The following is a 21,501-nucleotide window of genomic DNA, read 5'->3' as shown; positions in this document are numbered from 1 at the left end:
CGCAGGGCTGTCCCTCCATCCCGAGGCGAGAGGAGAGTGCAGATAGCACAACCTGGCTGCTCATACTTCCAGCACATGCCATGTACCCCTCCACCCCCCCGCCCCCCCCCGCCACACCCGTGTCCTGGCCCATACAGCACTCTAATTCGTAAGCTTAAAAAGTTCGTTGACAGCACAAGACACCAGGAGATCGCCCTTTGAGGTGTTGTGCCTGGCAAGCTCTGAGGTTGGTGGTTGGCTGCAGACCCACGTCCTCCTTTCGGAGGGACCTGCAGAGAGAGGGTTCCTGTTGTCTGACCCCGTTTCAAGGCGCCTCCCTGGAAGCACTGTCCACGGCTCTCACGGATGGCTCCCTGGCCCCCATGGTCTGGAGAGTGCTACAAGGAGCCACTGTTCCTCAGCAGGCACATGGCCACCATGTTTGCTTCTGCCACGAGGGGAGGAGGGGGAGGCAGAGGCTGCTGAGTCATCGCACAGGTTGTGGGGTGCAGAGCTTGTTCACGTGGGGTTCGAAGTTTCTGTGAGGACGCTTTGGGAACCTGATTCTAGGTCTGGGACCAGGTCGCTGTGAGGGTCCTAGAGGGAGGCCAGGGAAGAAGGGGGCATGTTAGCAGTTTACCAGTCAAGCTAGAATGCTCTGAACACTTGCATAGTTAGGGATGGGAGTGAGTGGGAGCCACTGAGGTTCTGGGCACCCAGGCGTAGGTGCTGACAGTGAGTAAGGGGCTCCTGCCACTGTTGTGGGGGAGGTGGGCTCAAGGAGATATGCCCAGTGGATGTGGTGACATGCTGGGCGGGACATGGTGTCACCTGTGCATTATGCTGTTGGGGGTGCTTCCCGCAGTCAATTGAGGGGAACATGAGACCCCAGATGAAGGACGGTCTCTAAATGCAAAGCTGTGGAATGTTCCAGATGAGTGAGGACAGGACCACTAAGGTGTATTTGGGACCCTGGCCTGGATCCTCTGCAGGAGGGAAGGTGGGCTGAAACTTTCCTCAGGAAGGAGGCACTTGTTGCGGTGTCCAGGTGGTTCAGGCGAAAACATCCTGTGATTTATTGCATGTTATGCATGTCCTTAAATGTACTCTGTCATGCAGTGACAGAGCAGGGGTAACATGTTGGTGGGGAGCCTTGGGCAGAGACACGCGGGTATGTTTGAAATTATCCCAAATAAAACGTTCAGAAAAACAAGATGGCAAATGAGCACAGGGAAGGATATGCAACCAGAGCCATGTCCCCCTGTGACTGGCTGCTGGCAGCATGGCTACATGTGTGTCAGGATTCTGATGTGCCCTCAGATGGGTGAATTTCATTAAATCCAAAACTACATCTCTGCAAACTTGGTTTTTAAGGAAGTAACAATGTTAAAGTGAAAAATCAGAACCAGATGGAACCCCATCCAACTCCAAGACCTGGTCCTAGAGCGCTGTTCCCAGAGTACCTCCCTGGCCTCCAGACACACCGGGAGGACACCACGCTGAGTACAAGAAGCTGGGGCACAGCAGGACACCTGACGTGCACAGGGAGGATGGGGAAGCATGAGGACAGTGGGGAGGGGCTGCTCGTGGGCACGGGACTCCTTTTGGGGTGAGGACAGTGTTCTGAACCAGATGGAGGTGGTGGTTGCACAACACTGTGTGCGTTCAGCGTACTGAAGTTCACTGTAGAGCGATTATTACATTTTACCTCAAAACATTTTTAGTAAAGGTGATGCTCTGTTCATCTTCATTTTTGCTGGGTTTGCAAAGGGTCCGTGAAGACTTGCCCTGGGGACACAGGAGACGTAGGCATCAAGGCCCAGTAGGCTCCTTGTCTGCAGGGTCAGCCCATCATGCCCAGGAAGGCCGTGTGTGGGAAGGGCCAGCAGTGGGGCCCCTGGCGGTGCGGGCTGACACCTCTGTGCTGGTGGTCAGTGGCTGCAGTGGCTGTTCTGCCCCCCCGCACCCTGTCAGCAGCAGGCGCTGACTTCTGGCTGTTTGGAGCAGTCCCGGCAAGGGTGATGCCGGAGGGCGTGCTGTCTCCCAGAGGCACACTGGCCTGTAAGCGCCTTGGAATGCACTCCCACTTGGGAGGTAGTTGTTGCGTTGGAACGCAGATTTGCATATGGAGAGGGTGGGCTGTGTTCTCCACGTGGGGTCTTGGGGGGCCGGGTCAGGTCCCCACACAAACTGGGGAGTAAGGTCAGTAAGGCGCCAGCTGAGCAGAGCATCTGGAAACAAAATCCACCCCAAACGTCAACTGTGGCGTTTGCAGGAAGAAGTCCTTCACCTGCCGAGCGAGCGGCAGGGGTGCTCCGAGCCCGCCGTCTCAGCCCTCCCGTCGGCGTGCCCCATGCCCACTGGGGTAGTCAGCAAGGGCAGGATTATTTCTGCCATGGTGACATGAATGCCATGCTGTCACCTGGATGCCCTCTCGCTGTGTGGCCTGCCCTGTACCTGTGCCCACCTCCGAAGTCCTTCTCTGAGATGAGGATAGAGCCCTGCTGCGGTGGCCAGGGCCAGACAGACCCTGGGTGAGGTGGGGCTGGGGGGCTAGGGGGCATGGTGTCCTCACATACGTCACTGATGGGCAGGTTCTGGATCTGTCATGTCACGATTGCCCTCCAGCCAGTAACCCTCTCCCCAGGTGCTCCTGAGTGAGAGCTGCTCCAGCTGCAGGCTTGTCCTGCCCGCTTTGCCCCGTAGCCTTTGGGGCGTGACTGGGCGTTTCTTGCCTTTGGGGGCTAGGTGGATAGTGTGAGGGACAGTGGGCTGCCCACAGGGAGGCATGCAGCCTGCACCCTGCCTGCGTGCTACCCTGGCCTGGGTGCCATGCCGGAAGCAAGGGAGGCCCTCACGTGTATAGTGGGCGAACTGGCAGGGCCAGAGTGTGGGTAGAGGCTCCTATTTGGGGCCGAGTGTCCCCAGCAGTGCAGGGAGGATGGGGTGGGGGCTGGGCTGGGGTCCTGGCAGCTGAGCAGGTGTGGGGTATTCACGCACACGGGGCTTTGGCTTCAGAACCTGGTGAGGGGTGAAGGCCGACGACCCCGAGCCCTGAACCAGTGCCACCCCCACATGGAGCCCTGTCTGCCCACATGTCCCAGGTGAGCCTGAACAAGGTGGGTGAGTACTGGTGGAGCGCCGTCCTGGAGGGCGAGGAGCACATTGACATCGACAAGATCAACAAGGAGCGTTCCATGGCCACAGTGGATGAGGAGGAGCACGCCGTGCTGGACAGGCTCACCTTCGATTACCACCAGAAGCTGCAAGGCAAGCCGCAGAGCCACGAGCTGGTGAGAAGGGCAGGGGCAGCGGGGGCATGCTGGGGGCACGGAGGGGAGGGGGCGCTCCTGTGGGATCCTTGCAGGCGGCCCTGGCCTGGTCACCTGTCACCGTCCAGGAAGGGGTGCTGGTACACACAGGCGTGGGACATGGCATGTGACCCTAGCTCTGCAGGGCATCGGGGGGGCATGTGTGTCTCTGATGACCCTCTCCCCCACACCCCCCCCAGAGGACCCTGGGCAGAGTTGTGAGGACCCAGGCTCAGCCCTGCTGTGGGGCCCATGGGAAGAATCCTCCCGAGTCCCCATGGAACCCCAGAGGCCTGAGAAGTCCGGGTTGACCAGCGTGGAGAAGGCAGGAAGGGCCCGGTGTGCAGAGGCCGAGGCTGTGCGGCCGCCTGAGGGCAGGGAAGAGGGTTCGTGTGTGTCAGCGCTCCCAAGACTGGCTGTTCTGGGGGGAGAGCGTTGCTCTTCCCAGGTTAGTTTTGGTTCCCCAGCATGACAGGCCTGGCCAGCTCAAGCCTTGTGGGGGCACCAGTGCTACCCTGGGGGCCTCACTGTGGTCCTGCTGGTGCTTTGGGGGCACCGCGGGGGTCCTCCTGCCACCCTGTCCTCAGATGGCCTTGCTCCTGCGGGGCTCACTCCAAGAGCTCTGCCTGCGCCAGGTGGGCAGGGCGGGCTGGGTCGTGGGCTCCACTGGTGGCCCTGAGAGGAGTGTCAGGCACCAGCTTGTGGTCAGGGTAGCCCAGTGGCTCGGGCAGCAGGGCTGGGGCCTGAGCCTCTGAGCCTTCTCTCAGCCAGGCTCCGTGACCAGCTGGGCCTACAGAGCTGGAGGGGCTGAGGTGGCCTGTTGGGGGGACCTTGGGTGCCTCACGGGCTGTGCCTCACAGGCTGTGTCTCCGGCTGTCACTGCTGAGCGTGCACTTGCCTTTGTGTGCACTGGGTAGCTGTCCCTGTCCCTTACGTGCCAGCTGCCTGCAGTCACCAGACGCAAGCTTTGTGAGCTTGGGCCCCGTGGAGGGGGTCAGGTGCCACCGCCTGGAAGTGGCCAGGCACCCAGGCCCAAGAGGGGAGCAGGAGACTTCTGCCGCCAGGTCCAGGACAGGCAGCTGAGGAGGAAGGGTCCAAGGAAGAGCTTTAAAGATGCTGCAGCCTAGCGGACAGATCTCTGTGCCTCGAGCGGCCCAGACTCCAGCAGGACTTGCCATTGTGCGGGGCAGCATGGGGCCCTGGGGGACGTGAATGCTGGGTGAGCAGTGCTCTCTGGGCACCTGGAGCAGACGCACAGGAGACATGGACTGGGTGTGCCCCTTGCTCGGGTCACCCGCTCTTGAATGACCAGCACCAGCACTGCTGCCTAGGACCGCTCTGGACTCCCCAGGGACTTGGGGAGGAGTGTGTGCAAACATGGGGCATCCTGGCACACAGCTGTGAGGGGAGCAGGGTGAGGGGAGCAGGGTCAGCGCACAAGAGTGTGGAGGCAGGAGGAGGCCCCTGCTGGGAGCTAGCAGGGAGGGAGCCAGATACAAAGCCAGGAGGTGCCGGTGTCACACTGTTCGGGATGTAGCTATGGCCTTTGGAGGAAAGCAGGCCCCTGGGGAAGTAGGCCGCGTGGGGCCAGAGGGTCAGCGGGATTGGCTGGTCCTATGAGGAGGCCCAGGCGGCCCGTGTGGGGAGCAGGCCTGGAGAGAGGGCCCCTCAGGCTGCACGGGTGGCTCTGGACACCGTCCTCGCCAGGGGTCAGGGCTCCCCTGGGGCTCCTGTCCAGAGAGTGGCCAATGGGGAATGGGGCTTGGCAGGAAGGGGTGGATGCCCTCAGCGTGGCCGTGTGCACGCAGTGGGCAGTGACTGGCTACCGTGGGCCACACTCACGGCCACAGCGCCGGGTTCTGTGAGGCAGAGTGGCCTCGGGCAGGAGGGACACCGGGCCTTTCTCCCTGCGCTGTGTGCGGGGGCGCCCTGCTCGGTGTCTGCGACAACCCCGATCCTCTTGTGGAGGCGGCGGAGCAAGTCGTGCTCTGGGCCGTGTGGTTAACCTCTGTGTCTGTTTTCTGTTTGTAGAAAGTCCATGAGATGCTGAAGAAGGGGTGGGATGCCGAAGGCTCCCCCTTCCGAGGCCAACGATTCGACCCGGCCATGTTCAACATCTCCCCGGGGGCTGTGCAGTTTTAATGCCCAGAGGAAAGAACGTGCCTGCGGCCGTGCCCCCGGCTCCCTCCCGCCAGGGACTCGCTGCCGGGTTCGCCCTTGCCCTCCTTTCTTTCAAGGGTGAACCCGCGGCGCCCAGCCCTGTGTCTCCAGACTGTCGGGAGCAGCACGGGGCGAGCGGGACACCGGCCACCCGCTCTCCTCCTGCTGCTGCACACGCTCTGCTTGCTTTCCTCGTGCTGGGCCCGGGGAGCGGGTGCTGGGCCGGCTGCTGCCGAGGGGGGCGCGAGGGTCCTCGCCTTCATCTCTCCTGCACACCTGTGTGTGCGCTCTCGCTTGGTGTGTGAGTGTGCGTCTGCTGGATGCTCAGCCTGGTCAGGGAGAGCAGACTGGGGGTTCTGGTCGGCGCTGCTGGATGTGGGGACATGGTCCCAAGTGGCCACAGACACAGCAGGAACTGTCTTCTGTGGGGTGTGGTCCTTGTCAGGGAGCCGACCAGGTGCCCTCGGGAGACACAGCCACGGCCTTTCCTCCTGCCTCTGCTTTGCCTGTGGGGCCTGAGCCACCCCAGGCCCGCAGGCCGCGTGCCCACTGCTCTGTGGGGCTGTCAGCTGGCAGGTTTCCTGGGACCTTCCCTCCGGGGCTGTCCTGGGGCCTGAGGAGGACTCCTTTCTAGGCGATGGTTTCTCCAGAAACGGCCCCCTTCAAAGGGCTTGAGTAGGTGGGAGCTGACTCAATTGGGGGCAGGTTTGTGGCTTGAGATGGCCAGAAGCGAGTGGGGATTCCTGTGTATGTCCGAAGCAGCCCCTGGGAAGCATCGGGTGGCTCTTGTGCCATCGAAGGAGGTGCAGACACCAGGTGGCTGGGAGGAGCATCGCCAAGGGGGCGCAGAGCTCTGCCCCCATAGTTGGGCCGAAGCTTGTTGGTAGAACTGCGAGACCCATCCTCGGGGTCCCCAGCATTTGCCAACCTGTCCCACATCCCAGGGCTCTCATAGCACGCATGTGTGTGCGAACCGGTCTCGATGGTCTCGTCGGGGTCTCCTGGTGTGATGAGATGGGGCGTGCACTGTACCCCAGCTACTCGGGAGACTGGGGAGCCATGGACTCCATGGTCCGTCGTTTTCTCTGACGTTTTCAGTGTTGCATTTTTGCCCACCCCGCCTATCGTGGCAGCAGCTCACCAGCGTCAGAGTGGCGGGCTGGGGCACCCGGCCATGCGGCCGATGGCGGGCTGTCCTCATGGGTGTCCTCTGCCCATTGCTGCCGGCCTGGGCCCTGGAGCCGGTGCAGTCTGCGTGTTTTCTCTCTCCAGACGCGGCCGCCGCAGATTGGCCACTGAGCTCCGTCAGCCGAGGTCCGCGGAGACCAGGGTGCCCGCCCACGAAGTCCCCTGTCCAGTGTTGGTTTGCAATAAATCTGTATTTAAGCACTTCGGCGTCCGTGTGTGTCACTTGCTTCTGAGACTCTTCTCTGCGTGCGTGCGTTTCCGGAACTCCAGCCACGAGGTCCCTGCCTCACGTACAAAACAGACGCCAAAGTAGGGGATTTCTTAGTGTCTTCTGATCTGTGTCTGCTCTAACCTGTGGTTTTCAGAAATCTGACGAGCTTTTAAGAAAAAAGGATTGTGGCTGCAGAGCCGACATGGGTTTCTAGCAAGTTCTGAAAAGCTGAAGTGAGCGCAGGATCCCGAAGCTTCAGCTAGAGGACCCCACCCCACCCCCGCGTGCTGGGCTCACCCATCTGCCTGCACCCTCCCGGGCACAGCACGTCGGCTGCACCCCTGTCCCAGGGACCGTGCTTGTGGACAGGCCCTGGTGGTGCTTCTCAAGTGAATGGAGGATGCGTGGTGGCATTAGCGCACAAGTGCCCAGGACTAGAGATTATGTGCCAGGGAGGAGAGGCCCCATCTTTCAACAGTTTGCCCAAAAACGTATGGGAGGGAGAACAGTCTCCATGTTCTACATAGAAAGGAATCGTCCGGGAGGCGGCAGTTGCGGTGTGGAGAGGAGTGAGCCCAAGACTGCCCACCTGAGGACAGACCCACAGCCACCTGGGTCTGCCCCACAGGCAGGCTGGCGCTCCCGTGGGCCTCCCGCTGGCACCTGTCCCAGCCTCGGTGGGTGTGGGGGGTAACACTGTCATTTCAGGCTCTGCTCCCTGCTCAGCCGTCTGCTCAAGCCCCTGGTGCTCTCCCTAGATGGGGTTCTTGAGGGCTGGCTGGCCTCCAGAGGTCAGCTTGCGTGCAGCCTGACAGCTTGCCCTGGCCTGCCCTCTGCCGCTGAGCCCGGACCTGGGTACCGCCTTGTGTGTTCCCCTTGCCCTGAGGGGACCAGGCCCACGGACACTGGAGCCCACGCTGGGAGGCACGTGGTGAGTTTCACCCTGCCAGGCCTGGCGGGGCTGTCCCGGCTGGGTGGTCTCCCGTCTGGCTAGCATGGAGGACGAAACCAGGCCGGGCCTCCCGCCTTCTCCATCATGCTGCTTCCCACGCTGTTTAGCCAGAGCCGGATGCACTCGGGGACGTTTTGATGCAAACACGGTTTGAGGGCCACAGAGGAAGGGATGCCCCTGAGGCTGGAGCTGGACACACACACACACACACACACACACACACACACACCGCATGCTGCTCCAGTGGGGCCTCCCTGCCTCTGCCATCCGTGTGGCACAGGCCTGGTACCGGCAGACGCTCTGCAGGTCAGGGGGTAGGCCCCTGGCGTCATTTGACGACCGCTCCCCAACAGCCCAGGCGCTTCTCCCCGAGGAGGGGTCCTGGTGTGGGTATAGCGGTGGGGCGGCTAGCGGTCTGGGGCAGGCTCTCCTGCAGGGCAGGTGGTTGGGAAGCTGCCCAGGTCGGGGCCATCGCGTGGCCTGGGTGGGGTCTCCTGGCGGCCCACAGCAGGGGCCTAGGAGCCCTCCACCATGTGCCTGGCCTGCAGAGGGTCTGGTTTGGCAGGTGCCACGGAGGGGCTGCCAAGCAGGAGCTGGTGCTTTAGCCGAAACGCGTAGGAGCCCTGGGGACAACCTGTCAGCTGTCCGGGCCCAGCAGGCCACCCCAGGCCGGCGGGTGCCTAGCAAAGAGGAGCTCTGCTGCAGAAGCAGCCACAGGGCTGTGGGAGAGGGGCCAGGCGGTGCCCCACACAACTCTGGGGTCCTCCCTGACCCAGACAGGGTGCTCCGGACTCCTTCCATTTCAACCCCCAGGTGGTTGGGCATCTTGCGAAGATGTTGCATGTAGGGTTTGGGGACAGCCCGCTGGAGACGGCCTCTGGTGGGGAAGGTGCCAGGACTCGGCCCCGCCTCCTGGCCCCCCCTCCTGGCCCCCCCTTCCCCCCCAGCCTCCCACAGCAGCTGCTATAAAGTCCCGGGGATACCTGCTGGCTTGGGGCTGCCCTGCAGGCCAGGCGCCCTGCTTCAGGTGGGTGTGTCAGCTCTCTGGGTTACAGGGAGGTAGGCTGTCTTCCTGGAGCACCAGAAACGTCCTCAGAGGTCACGAGGGGCATCCTGGGCACCCCCTCGGCCTCTGCGGGGATCGAAAACGCCCCCGATGGCAGGATGGTGCACACTCGCCCCGTGTTTACAGTTGAGGTAAGCAGCTCAGTCAGCAGAACCTTGGGTGACCTGGGCAAGTGGCAGGACTGGGGATGGATGCGGCAGGCCAGGTGGAGCCTCCAGTGCCCTCTGCGCCCCAGGGCCTGGACAAGGGGATGGAGAGGTCCAGCCAGCTCAGGTTTTGAAGGACAGAGTCAGGCCTTGGATTTGACCCCAAATTCCTGGATTCTCAGGGAGTCGCTTCCAATGTGTGCCAGAGAGCAGTGACCCGTGCCTGGTGGCGAGGAGTAGGCTGAGTGTTCTGGCCAGCAAGTCCTGCAGAGGCACCCACTGACCCATCCAGGGGCGCTGTGGCCCCCCCAGGCCTCCACGGAGAGGGGCTCCCCAACCGCACCCAAGCCTCAGGGCCTTTCGCTCCCAATTCCGTGCTGGCAAGATGGTCCCACACAGGGCTCAGCACCGGGCGGGGGTGCTGCGGGACCTCCCACCCACCCTGGACCCTGCAGAGCCCCGGCCCCGCCCTGCCACCCCCTTCAGCGACTGGCCTACCCCCTGGCTCAGGCCTGCTTCCCGCCCCACCTCGGGGCAGGAAGTGACCTGGGGGCCTGGCGGGCAGGAGGTCCACGCGCTTAGGAAGGATGTTGTGACTCGAGCACGGGCACGGAGCTCACCATCTTAGTGACATTCAGCTGCACCTAGCACGTCCATCCGCAGAACTGTCTCGCGTTCCCAGTGTGGAGCTCTGTGCCCGTTCAGCAACCTTTTCATTTGCTGCTAGCTTTAAAACGGAGATTTTACCCACATTCCGGTTTCTGGGCACACTCATGGGCTAGAGAGCCAGCTGGCACTGAGGGGTGCAGTGGGGGCTGGGGGGCTGCGGCTGTGACCGCCACAGTCCCACAACGGCACCTGCTTACCACAGGCTCCCTGAGGACCTGCCTCTGGAAGGGTGGCCTCTCCCAGCCACCGGGGTAGAGCGGGCCCGGTGGCAGGCGGGGAAGGGCCTTGGGTGCCTAGTGCAGACAGGGCTCCAGGATTTAGGGTCTCGGGCACAGGGAGGACTTGGCCTGACGTGGATGAGGGCACAGGGGTGGAGCTCTGCTTCGGGTGCCTTCCGTCCTAGCCTGTCCACCCAGGCTGGGGGAGGGGCTGCCCAGAGCGCCCCCCCCCCACGAGGGGGCTGCAGGAGGCGGGGCCAGGCTGTGTAACCACCCTCAGCCTGCCAGAGATCACACCCCCTCCCCAGAACCTGGCTTGTGACCCCTTAGGTGGTAACAAAGACAGCAGAGCAGGTGACGGGAGTGCTCCTGGATCATCCAGGAGCCCAGTGTTGGCACAGGCGGCGTCTTGAGGGGCAGGAGGCAGGCACCTGGTGGGCTCAGCGGTTGCGCGTCTGCCTTTGGCTCAGGGCGTGATCCCGGGGTCCTGGGATGGAGTCCCCCATCGGGCTCCCCACAGGGAGCCTGCTTCTCCCTCTGCCTGTGTTTCTACCTCTTTGTTTCTTTCTCTTTGTGTTTCTCATGAATAAATAAATAAAATCTTTTTTAAAAATGAAATAAAAAATAAAAAATAAAAGGGGCAGGAGGCTCAGGGTCAGAGCTGGGGAGGTTGGGGCGATGTGCTCTGAAGGTGGAGCAGGCAAGGGAATGTTTCCCCCCACCTTGATTTCAGACTTCCGACCTCCAGAACTAATAATAGGTTTGGTGTCAAGTCCCTGAGCGTGTTGGTCCCCGCAGTCCTGGGAACCCCTCAGGGGTGGGCTTTGGCCTTGGGGGCACGAGGGTCCTGCATATGTGTTTGCCCAGTGGAGCTGGAGGGATCGCCCCAATGGCTCTTGCCTCTGCCCTGGGGTGCCTTGCCAGGCCCAAGCCAGCACAGCCTGGCCTGTCTGGTGGTCGCCCGCTGATCCAGGACCAAGGTCCAGACCCCCGCCCACCCTGCGGCCCTGGCAGGTCTCTGCTCAGAGTTCAGCGGAGCCTCCATCAGTCCGCTTGGGTCCTGAGAGCCTGGGGGTGTTGGTGGGGGTGTGGTAGGTGAAGGGGCCCCGCAGGGTTGGCGAGGGACGGGGCGGCTTGGGCAGAGCCTGTGCAAGGAGGGCTTCTCGGGGGGCCCTGCTAGCTGGCCCCTTGGAAAAGCAGGAGCCACGCTGGCCAGCTGGTGGGGGGGGACCTGGAGGGAGCAGCGCACACCCCAGGGGCGGTCTTCCACGCTTGAACAAACGGGCTCTGGGATAGCTTCTGGGTCGACTTCCACCTTCCAGTTTTGAGATCCACAGTTGGTGCTCCCACAATGCTCAGGTTAGGGCCATATGACTTGGGACCCCCTGACCCCACCCCTGCGAGGCGCCTGTCACCGGAAGCCTTATCGATAGCACAGCAGTCGATGAGCGCGTATCTTGCATGGTCTTTGTAGTTGATGCTATATCCTCACAAAAGAGGAAGCCAGAGAATGAGTGTTATTTGGGGAATCATAAGGAAGGAAAAATACATTTATACTTCCGTGCTGTATTTATCAGAAGAAATCGATCTATTGATGGACCTGTGCAGTTAAAACCTGTGCTGTCCGGGGTCAGCTGTAGAGTCAAGGAGATTGTGAAGTGTTTCCTGTTTGTCCAACGCCAACTGCCACCCTCCCTACCCACCCTGGGCTGCAGGACGGACAGTGGGACAGCCCACAGGACACACTCAGAGTCCAATTCTTCAGGCCCCCCAGCATGCACATGCAGCTCTGTGTGATGTCACAGGACACTGTGCACCTGCTGAGGCCCAGACCCACGGGGTCTCCAGGGGCGCTCTGACGCTGTCCCTAGCCTCTGGAAACCCCCATCTGATCTCTGGAAGTGGAGGTCCGCAGGTCGGCAGCGGAACGAAGGCTGTGCTCCCGGATTATGCGGTATGTGTCTTTGAGGTTGGGTCTTCCCTCGCGAACTTGGAGGTTCGTCTGAGCTCAGGTGTGTGTCAGGAGCTGATTTCTTGCCCCTGCCAGCTGCCAGGCTCAGGGCGCAAACACCCGCCTGCCATCCCAAGACACTCGCAGGGTCTCCAATCTTTGTCTCTTACAAATAAAGTGCTGTGAGCGTTTGTGTGTGAATGTGTTTTCCTTTCTTTGGGGTAGATGCCCAGGAGTGCATTGGCCGGGTTGGGTGTGCAAGTGCATGTGTGACTTCACAAGAAACCGTGTCTGCCTGCAGAAGCGCTGCCCTGTGCTCACTCCTGGAGCTGTGTGGTCACCGGGACACTGTGGATGTCATTCTTCTTCATTGTTTCAAGACAGCTCAGAATAAACTCCTCTTTATTCCTCACTGGGCTTTTGGCAAGAATTGCCTCAACCCTGTGGATCAATGTGGGAGGAACCGTCGTCTTTGCTGTGATGTCTTCCAATTCACGAACATGGTATGCCTCTCCCAAGCCCTTAGATCTAACATCTCTTTGTGAGCATTGTGTAATGCTCCTCGTGTGGACTCTGTACACGTTTTGTTAGATTTATACCTAAGTATTTTGTAATTTTTGACTAGTTGTAAGTAAGATGTAAGACATCTTTAGTTTTGGTTTCTTTTTTTTCTAATATTTTATTTATTCACGAGAGACAGAGAGAGAGAGAGAAAGAGAGAGAGAGAGGCAGAGACACAGGCAGAGGGAGAAGCAGGCTCCATGCAAGGAGCCCAACGTGGGACCCGATCCTAGGACTCCAGGATCAACTCCCTGGGCCGAAGGTGGTGCAAAACCGCTGAGCCACCCAGGGATCCCCAATGTTGTTTTTTTTTCATGTTTGTTGTGATTGCATAGAAATGAAATTGACTTTTGTTGATCTTATATCCTGTGACCTTAACTAAATTCGCTCATCAGTTGTAGGAGTTTTTGGTAGATTCCTTGGGATTCTATTTTCTTTGTAGTCAATCATGTCATCTCCAAATAAAGATGGTTGTATTTATTTATTTCCAGTTTGGATGCCTTTGATTTATTTTTATTTCCTTATTGCAGTGGCTAGTAGAGACTTCCTTGCCTTATACCAGAACTTAGAAAAACGTCCAGTTTTTCACCCATAAGTGTGATGTTAGCTTTAGATTTTTGGTAGATGCTCTTTATGAAAAAAAATTTCATCTTTTGTTCCTAGTGTGCTGAGAGTTTTCTCATGAATGGGTTCTGGATTTTCTCAAATGTTTTTTTCTGCATAAGTTTATATGATAATACTTATTTTTCTCTTTAGCCTGTTGATATCAGTGTGTTGATATGGTGTTTGAAAATGATTGATTTTCAAATATTGAACCTGCCTTACATACTTGGAATAAATCACATTTGATCTCTGCGCTGTTGGATTCAATTTGCTAATGTTTCATTGAGGATTCTTTTCATGTGGTTTCTTGTGTGTGTGTTCAGGTTTTTAAATAGTTATAGTACTGTTTAGATTGTCTAATCTTGAGTTTTGGTGGTTTGTGATTTTTGAAAAATTGGTCCACTTCTCCTAAGTTGTCCAATTTCTGAGGGTAAAAGTGCTCCCACCCTCATATTCTTTTAATGGCTGCGGGATCTGTCATTATATCCCGGTTCATTCCTAATACTGATGGTTTGTGCCTTCTCTCTTTCTGTCTTTGTCAATCTTGATAGAGGCTTATTAATTCTAGTGGTTTTTTTTTTTTTTAAGAATTCTCTTTTTGTTTCATTATTTTTTTCTAAGTTTCTATTTTCTATTTCATTGATTTCTGCTATATTTTGTATTTTCTTCTGCTTTCTTTGAGCTTGCTTAGTTCTTTTTCTAGTTTCTTGAGGTGGGAACTTAGGTCATTGATTTATGATCTTCTTTTCTGATGTACACATAATGCTATAAATTTCCCCATCAGCACTGCTTTAGTTACATCCAGCAGCTTCTGTTGTTGAGTTTGTTCTTTTTTTTTTTCCAATTCAATTTCAATTTTTTTTCAAAGAAAATTCTTAATTTTTTTTGAGACTTCCTCTTTCAGAAATGTATTGTTAAATTTCCATGTAAATATTTGGTTCCACTTTAATTCCATTTTTGCTGTGTGATTTCAATTCTTTTTAAATTTGTTAAGGACCCAGGATATGGTCTGTATCAGTGAGTGTCGGTGGGCACTTGAGAAGCATGTGTATTCTGCTGCTGGGTGAAGAGTGTTCCATAAACATTAATTCTATCCTGATGGTTAATGGTGGTGTCCAGTTCTGTTATATCCTGGCCCATTCTTGATTTTGTAGTATTATCAGTTGCTGAAAGTCCCCAACTTTACCTGTGGATTTGTCAGCTTCCCCTTTTCACTCTCCTGGTTTTGCTTCATGGATTCAGAAGCTCTGTTGTTTGATATGCTCACATTTAGGACTGTTGTACCTATTGGGTAGATTGGTTGTTTTATCCTTATGTAATGTCCTTCTCTGTTGCAGTTAGTTTTCTTTGCACTGACGTCTACTTTACCTCAATGTAACGCCGCCATTCCTGCTGTATCAATATAAACAATATTTGTGATTCATGTTTACGTGATATATCTTTTCCCAGCCTTTGACCTTCAGCCTTTTTGTGAAGTGAGTGCCTTAGAGGCACCGTATAGTTGGTTCATGTTTTATCCATTCTGCAACCTGTCTTTTGATTGGTATATTTAGACAACATACATTAAAATAATTATTGCTCTGTTAGGCTTTACTCCGCTGCTTTATTATTTGCTTCCTGTAGTTCTCTTCACATCTCATTCCTGTTTAGTTTTCCTTGCCTTCCTGCGGATTTCTTGAGCCTTTATCACAATTCCCTCCTGATTTATCTGTTACATTTTTAGTATATTGCCTTGTATAGTTTTTTAGGAGTTCCTCTAGGCATTTCCACATACATATATGACTGCTGTCACTTTGAGTGAATATAGAAACCTTACTTCTGTTAATGTCCTTTTATCCTCCAAAAATTTTTTTTTTAAGATTTATTTTTATTTATTTATGATAGACACACACACACACACACACACACACACACAGAGGCAGAGACACAGGCAGAGGGAGAATCAGGCTCCATGTCAGGAGCCCCACACGGGACTCGATCCCAGGACTCCAGGATCCTGCCCTGGGCCAAACGCAGGTGCCAAACCGCTGAGCCACCCAGGGATCCCCCTATCCTCCAAAATTTTAAAGTATAGTTTTCTCCAGTGTTTGCTGTCCATTGAGGAGTCACATCAGATGGCGTGAGAAGTTCAGTCATAGGACAGGATTACAGAAACTCATGAAATGAAGTGGTCTGTTATGTCTGCCTGTGATTTCAGCCTTTGGTCTTCTTCCCTGGATGGAGATTTGTCTGAGGACCTTCCCTCAGCCATTCTCTAAAGATAGGTCTGATAGCGACAGATTCACTCGGTTTCTCTTCATCTGGGAATATCTTTATTTCCCTGCATTCCCCAGGGATACTTTCACTGGCGATTGACACTTCCTTTCTTTCATCGCTTGAGGAATGTTGGGCTAGTCACTTCTCCCCTCCAAGTAGTAGCCAGGCCTGACCTTGCTTAGCTTCCGAGGTTGGGTGAGATAGGGCATGTTCAGGGTAGCATGGCCATAGACCAGGCGACTCAGTGTCGCCTGACTACTGTGGCTGCAAGTGAGAAACCTGCCATCATTTGAATGGTGCCCCTCCGCATGTCAACTATGTCTGGCTGTTTTTAAGATGATTTTCTTCTTTGCCTTCAGTTTTCAGTTTTTTATTTTTTTTATTTTTTATTTTTTAATTTATGATAGTCACAGAGAGAGAGAGAGAGAGAGAGAGAGGCAGAGACATAGGCAGAGGGAGAAGCAGGCTCCATGCACCGGGAGCCCAATGTGGGATTCGATCCCAGTCTCCAGGATCACGCCCTGGGCCAAAGGCAGGTGCTAAACCGCTGTGCCACCCAGGGATCCCTGTTTTTTTTTTTTTTTTTTTTTTAGGATTTTTACTTTTTTTATTGGGGGCTGGTGGCGAGGGAGGAGAGAATCTCAAGCTGACTGCACACCCAGCACACAGCCTGCCGTGGGGCTTGATCCCACAACGCTGAGGTCATGACTGTAGCTGAAATCAAGAGTCGGACACCCAACCGACTGAGCTATCCAAGTGCCCCTGGATTTCAGAACTTTAATCATGGTGCGTCTGGGTGTGGATCTTTTTAGGCTTTCCTACTGGGGCTCCTTGAATCTGTAGGTCTATGTCTTTTGTTAAAATTGGGACATTTTCAGACATTATTTCTTTAATTATTTTTCTGTGCCTCCATTCTTTCTGTGGCTGGGGACTCCACTGATACCATGTTGGGCCTTGTGTTCCTGGTCACGATTTCTGAGGTTCCATTCATCTGGTTTCTGTGTCTGTCTTCTTTCTGTTGTCCAGAGGGAGGAAACTGTGTCTGTCTTCATGCTCACAAGTTTTGTCTTCCGTTGTCTCTACTCTACTGTTGAGTCCACCTGGCAACATATTTAACTTCCATACTGTATTGTTCAGTTCCATTAATTTTTACTTTATAGAACATTGTGTTTTAGAGAGAGGAAAGAAACATGCAACTTGTTTGCTGAGATTTTTCAGTTTCTTCATTTGTTTCCAGAGAATTTATATTTGCTTTTAGAAGCATTGTTGTGATGACTGCTTTAGGACCCATGTCCCGTCATTCCATCATCTGGTTCATCTTGGCCTTGGCACCAGTACATTGTCTTTCCTCACTCACATTGTCCTTCCCAGTTCTGGACTTTCTCTTGCAGGATTTTCTCTTGCATCCTGAATGTTTTGGTTGCTCTGTGAGGACTATCTTAACTACTGAAGTCTCCTATTGTATTTAGCAAGGCAGCCCCTCTTCTTTGCTTCTGAGGTAGAGTTTCTGGCCTCTTTTTGTGGGTGCACAGCCCTGGTGTTTGGTTCTCAGAGTCCTTGCCGCACTGCCACCTATGAGGCGGGTGAGCTCCTGCTGGGCCTGGGGCTCACGACACCCCCTCCCCTTCCCACTTGGCGCAGAGCAGCACCGCTGTCCTCTGTTCTGTGGCAGCTCAGGGCCCAGGCTTCTGGCCCTCCAGACCCGAGGTCCCAGCCCGTGTGTCTCCTTCCTGTGGCCTGGTCCCTTTGCAGCGTCTGTTGGACTGCATCCAGCAGGAAGAGCTGGGAGTGTCTGTGCCACCGTCTTCTAGAACTGGAGGTTCACAGTGCATTCTCTGGAAAAGCAGGAGCCTCTGTGGCAAATGGTCGGACACACGGCGGCCCTGGGGGTGTCGGCTGCTGGGCCCTGGACACACTCTGGACACAGCGCTGGGGGCGAGGAGGCAGCAGCAGGAGGGAGCGGCCCAGAGCGTCCTGCAGCGGCCCAGGCCCAGTCCCTGGCGCCAGGGGCCAGGACTGTGGTGACACAGGACAGAAGGCGAGGGGCCCGGGGGTGCAGACACAGGGCTGAGAGGAGGGGTGCTCTTGCGATCCCGGGGCGAGAAGGGGCGGTGCAGGAGGAGGCCACTTTTTTCAGCCGTCGCAGCCCCAGAGATAAAAATAACAGTGTGTAGCATCAGCTGCTAATCTTGTTGCTAGGCAGGGTTCAACCCTGGAGTGTCTGGTGCTAAGCGAGTGGCGCTTCCTGGGCTCTGACGCTCAGCCGCGGGCCCAGCCCCGGTCGGGGCACAGGGAGTCAGGGCGTCCTGGTCTCTCACCTCTCAGGCAGACGGGGCACGCATCGCCCCCCCACACTGCGTCAGCGCGCAGGCAGAGGGTACCCAGGGAGCACCCCACAGACGCAATTTCCCGGGGAACGTGCCCCTGCCCTGGCCTGTGCATGGCTGGGAGTCCCCGGGGGCTCGAGTGGGCAGGTGCTGGGGCCAGAGCTGGGCCGCGGGAGGCACCGTGGGTTCTGCACAGCTGCTGGCCCTGCCTGGCGAGGGGGCGCCTCAGAGAGGCTGCAACTGAAAGGGCGCTTCAGGCCTGCGGTGGCCAGACAGTTGCTGAGTCCAGATGAAGAGCTGCAGGTGCGGGGGAAAGAGGACACGGGGCCAGCCCAGGTCCCTGGGCTGCAGACGGGAGGGTGTGGGGGACAGCCCTGCTCCCCAATCTGCCCTTGCCCCACCTTGGGCCCCACCCCTGCTTGGACTCAGTGCCCTCGGGGCCGGTGGGGAGAGGGCCCGCTTCCCAGGCAGCAGCTCCAGCCCTCGGCTCCCAGCCCAGGGCCTCTGCCACCGTGTGGGGCCAGCGTGTGCCTGGGGACCGTACCCAGTCTCTAGGCCACACTCTTCACCCAGCGCCCACCACCACCTCCTCTCTGGCCCTCCTCAGGAAGGCCACCGAGGTCACCCCAGGGCCCCTGCTAAGTGCCAAGGCTGCTGACTCCCGCCCAAGCCCCCACCCTCCAGGTGCAGGAAGGCAGAGGGTTGTGTGTGGCCTTTGACGTCCACAGAGGACTTCCCATCCTCCCACCGGCAAAAGCACCCCAAAGAGGCTTCATACTCCTGAGAAGCTGCCCACGAATCCAAACGCTCAACTCCCAGTTGGAACCCAAGGTAGTGGACTGATCAAAAAATGAGCTCACGCCCAGTCCCAGGCTGGCCTCGTAGCAGGAAGGCACTCAGAGAACTCGGCAGCTTTCTTGGCGGTGGGGTATGAGTGAGCCCCAGCCCCTCCTGCCACAGATGGGACAGGGGGCCAAGCCGAGCCTGCGCCTCAGCCAGGAATCCTGGGGGACCGCCTGTGCTCCTGCCTTTCCTTCTGGGCTCCATCCGCCCCGAGGAAGAGAGGTGGGCACAGAGCTGCAGCTTATGGCCTCTTGCGCTCTTCACGCTGATTTGCCAGGATAATGGCCTGACAGCATTTGGGCTTGGGGCCAAAGTGGGAGGAAAATGCATGAAAGAAGACCCTTTATTACCTCCCATATAGCACAGGGGAGGAAGAAGAATCCAGGCCTGGGCCACGTGTTTGGCGTAGAGGGCAGGACCCTGGCCGGCAGCCATGGGGGCCACGGGAGGGCAGCATGTCTGCTCCCCCGGAAGCAGGAGGTGGGCCTGCCAGGCCGGTCCCCTCCTACGGGCTACCAGCTGTTCTTTTTGTTTGTTTTAATAACAGCTTTATTGAGGTATAATTCACATAGCATAAAATTCACCCTTTTAAAGTGTGCAATTCAGTGGTTTTTAATGTATTCACAGAGTTATGCAACCATCACCACTGTCTAAGTTTAGAATATTTTCATCACCCCCCAGAAAACCTCACACCCATAGCAGTCACTTCCCATCACCCCACATACCTACAGGCCTAATCAACCACCAGTCTCACTTCTATGCCTATGAATCCACCTGTTTCATAGGATGTAGTTGGACCCCTACCTCACACCACACACAAAAATTAACTCAAAATGGATCAACTACCTAAATAAAAGAGTTAAACTGGCAAACTCCTAAAAGGAAACAAATCTTCCTGACTTTGAATTTGATAATGGCTTCTTATACATGGGGGAAAAAAAGGTGCAAGCAACGACAACAACAAAATAGATAAAATAGACTTTATTAAAATTGAGATTCCTGTGCACCAAAAGGCATTTTCAAGAAAGTGTACATACAGGGGTGCCTGGGGGGCTCAGTCGGTGAAACGTATTCCTTCAGCTTAGGTTGTGATCTCAGGGTCCTAGGATCAAGTCCTGCATCAAGTTCCCTGTTCAGTGGAGAGCCCACTTCTCCCTCTGCCTCTGGCCCCCACTCTCCAAATAAATAATTTTTTTTAAAATAAAAGAAAGAGGGGATCCCTGGATGGCTCAGCGATTTAGTGCCTGGCTTCGGCCCAGGGCATGATCCTGGAGTCCCAGGATCGAGTCCGACATCAGGCTTCCTGCATAGAGACTGCTTCTCCCTCTCCCTGTGTCTCTGTCTCTGTCTCTCTCTCGCTCGTTCTCTCGCTCTCTCTGTGTCTCTCATGGGTGAATAAATAAAATCTCTCGAAAGAAAGAAAGAAAGAAGAAAGAAAGAAAGAAAGAAAGAAAGAAAGAAAGAAAGAAAGAAAGAAAGAAAGAAAGAAAAGAGGAAAGGAAGAAAGAAAGAAAGAAAGAAAGAAAGAAAGAAAGAAAGAAAGAAAGAAAGAAAGAAAGAAAGAAAAGAAAGAAAGAAAGAAAAGAAAGAAAGAAAGAGAAAGAAAGAAAGAAAGAAAGAAAGAAAGAAAGAAAGAAAGAAAGAAAAGAAAAGAAAAGAAAAGAAAGAAGAAAGGAGTTTGTGAGGACCTGCAGAACTCGGGACACTTGTGTGTGAAGACTTGGAGAACTCGGGACACTTGTGTGCTGATGTGAAATGGTACAGCTGCTGTGGAAAACAGTGTTGTGGTTCCTCTAAAAGTTAAACACAGTTACCTTATGACCCAGCAATTTCATTTCTAGGTATTTACCCAAACGGATGGTAACAGGACTCAAACTTGTGTTCATACATCATTGCTCGCAGCAGCATTAGGCACACTCGCCAAAAGGTGGAAATAACTGAAATGTCTGTCAGCTGGTGAATGGATAAACCAAATGTAGCATAGACACACAGTGGAATATTGCTCAGCCATAGAAGGAACACCTTTCTGACACTGCCTATGACATGGATCAACTCTGAAAACATTGCACTAAGGGAAATGAGCCAGACACAAGAGAACGAATGTTGCATGGTTCCACATATCTGAGGTACCTAGAACAGACACCCTCATAGGGACAAAGTAAGTTAGAGGCCCTTTGGGGCTGGGGAGGGAGGTTGCTGAGGAGTTTCTGTTTGGAGCAAAAAAGTGTTTCGGGAAGAGGTGGCAGTGGTAACATGACGCTGTGAAGGTACTTAATGCCACTGAATCGAACACCTAAAAATGGTTGAAAGAGCAAGTTTTATGTTAAATATTGTTTTATCACAATCAAAAAAACCTTTAAATTTTTTTCTGTGTATTTTGGCTCCTGGGAACAGACTGTCTGTACAAATTAATTTACCTCTTAGTTTCAACATCTGTAAAATGGAAACAGACATAATACCTATTTCATGAGGTTACTGTAAACATCAAAAACATAGCACATGTAACCACTTAGCACAAAGTCTGTTATGTAGTAAGGACACCATAAGGGATCTGTCATCATTATTTTTATTATTATTATTTTTAAAAGATTTATTTCTTTTAGGGGCACCTGGGAGACTCAGTCAGTTAAGTGTCTGCCTTCAGCTTGGGTCGTGATCTCACATGCTCAGCGGGGAGCCTGTATCTCCCTCTCCCTCTCCCCCCCCACTCTCTCTCTCTCTTGCTCTCACTCGCTCTCTCAAATAAATAGATAAAAAGATTTATTTCTTTTGGCGGAGGGGCAGAGGGAGAGAATCTTCAAGCAGACTCCCTGCCAAGCATGGAGCCCAACTCAAGGCTTGATCTCACAATTCATGAGATCACGACCTGAACCAAAACCCAGGGTTGGATGCTCAACCAACTGATCCACCCAGGCACCCCTATCACTATTTATTTTTATTATTTTTACTCTGTCTAGACAGACATCTAATTTTGTGCCATCTATAACATGACCCTTCATTGAGCTTCCCCTTCCAGTTATGGTGAAATCGTTGGGCAGATCTGTTCCCACAGGGACCAAC

At 55.0% G+C, this 21,501-nt stretch overlaps 1 protein-coding gene and 1 long non-coding RNA gene across 6 annotated transcripts in view; one reads left to right on the top strand and one right to left on the bottom strand.

Moving 5' to 3' along the window:
* NUDCD3 (NudC domain containing 3) overlaps positions 1 to 6,839 on the top strand; it is a 58,471-nt gene extending 51,632 nt beyond the window's left edge. For 2 of the 3 annotated variants that reach the window (XM_049095116.1, XM_025433649.3), the window contains 2 exons: positions 3,084 to 3,272; positions 5,322 to 6,839. In XM_049095116.1, coding sequence (XP_048951073.1) covers positions 3,084 to 3,272; positions 5,322 to 5,432 — 300 coding nt within the window. In that variant the 3' untranslated portion in view covers positions 5,433 to 6,839. The remainder of the gene's footprint in view (positions 1 to 3,083; positions 3,273 to 5,321) is intronic. The other variant, XM_025433652.3, reaches the window with a different exon arrangement.
* LOC112650786 (uncharacterized) lies at positions 123 to 10,586 on the bottom strand. Of its 3 annotated transcripts, none has more exons than XR_004805530.2 (3): positions 9,634 to 10,586; positions 8,785 to 9,236; positions 123 to 576 (listed from the first exon to the last, which is right to left on the bottom strand). It is a non-coding gene; the product is annotated as an uncharacterized LOC112650786 (long non-coding RNA). The 3 variants fall into 3 exon arrangements; XR_004805528.2 differs by lacking the exon at positions 123 to 576 and adding an exon at positions 6,571 to 7,015; XR_004805527.2 differs by lacking the exon at positions 123 to 576 and adding an exon at positions 6,571 to 6,919 and having other exon boundaries at positions 9,634 to 10,584.
* Between the last annotated feature and the right edge of the window lie 10,915 nt (positions 10,587 to 21,501).

This window comes from Canis lupus, chromosome 16, assembly GCF_003254725.2.
Source record: "Canis lupus dingo isolate Sandy chromosome 16, ASM325472v2, whole genome shotgun sequence".
Taxonomy (NCBI): domain Eukaryota; kingdom Metazoa; phylum Chordata; class Mammalia; order Carnivora; family Canidae; genus Canis; species Canis lupus.
The sequence above is the reverse complement of the archived record's forward strand: the minus strand, read 5'-3'. Positions and strand labels throughout refer to the sequence as shown.